The 665-nt window shown below is 50.4% G+C and overlaps 1 protein-coding gene across 2 annotated transcripts in view; it reads left to right on the top strand.

The window, feature by feature from the left end:
* The window catches only part of TPO (thyroid peroxidase), a 62,427-nt gene that overhangs the window by 12,499 nt on the left and 49,263 nt on the right, over positions 1–665 (top strand). For both annotated transcript variants that reach the window (XM_032294281.1, XM_032294283.1), the window contains exon 4: positions 483–652. In XM_032294281.1, the coding sequence (XP_032150172.1) occupies positions 483–652 (170 nt within the window). The remainder of the gene's footprint in view (positions 1–482; positions 653–665) is intronic.

Here is a 665-nt window from a genome sequence, read left to right as displayed (position 1 = left end):
GAACAGCTTGGCTCCCCCGCCCCGGGGCTGCACTGGAGTGGGAAGGGAAGAAGTTGCAGCGGGGACACAGGTGCCCTCACCAGGCCTTGGCTCTGAGATCAGTTTTAGGCCGTGCACTCCCCAGGCTCGTTTCATCAGCTGGGACATAAGCAAATCGTGTCTCGGTTTGGATGTGACGGCCTGTCGGCAGTTGTTAGGAAAATCAAATTTGTTCAGATATGGCTGCTTTGTAAAGGGCAAGGATAGGCCGTTCTCACCATCGTTCAGTACTGATGCTCACTGACACCCTGTTTCTATTACGAAACCTGATGAGCCCATGGACAGCCACTGCACATGTTTTACCTTCGCATGCCCTGCAGTGCCCGTCACATGGCCTGGGACACAGTAGTTACTCAGTAAATGTCTGCTTACTCAAATAGTAATTAAGTACCAAAGCTGCCATCGACAAATGATCTATTCTATGTCTTCTTTATGTGCCATAGAAACCTCAGGAAAAGAGAAATCCTTTCCCCAGCTCAGCTTCTGTCTTTTTCCAAACGTCCTGAGCCAACAAGTGGCGCAGTTGCCCGAGCAGCAGAGATCATGGAAACATCAATACAAGCGATGAAAAGAAAAGTCAGCCTGGAAACTCAGCAGTCACAGCACCCCACCGGTAATGCGTGCAC

This window comes from Sapajus apella, unplaced genomic scaffold (genome assembly GCF_009761245.1).
Source record: "Sapajus apella isolate SASKATOON/1434 unplaced genomic scaffold, GSC_monkey_1.0 scaffold31, whole genome shotgun sequence".
In the NCBI taxonomy this organism is placed as follows: domain Eukaryota; kingdom Metazoa; phylum Chordata; class Mammalia; order Primates; family Cebidae; genus Sapajus; species Sapajus apella.
This window is presented reverse-complemented; position numbering and strand designations above follow the sequence as displayed.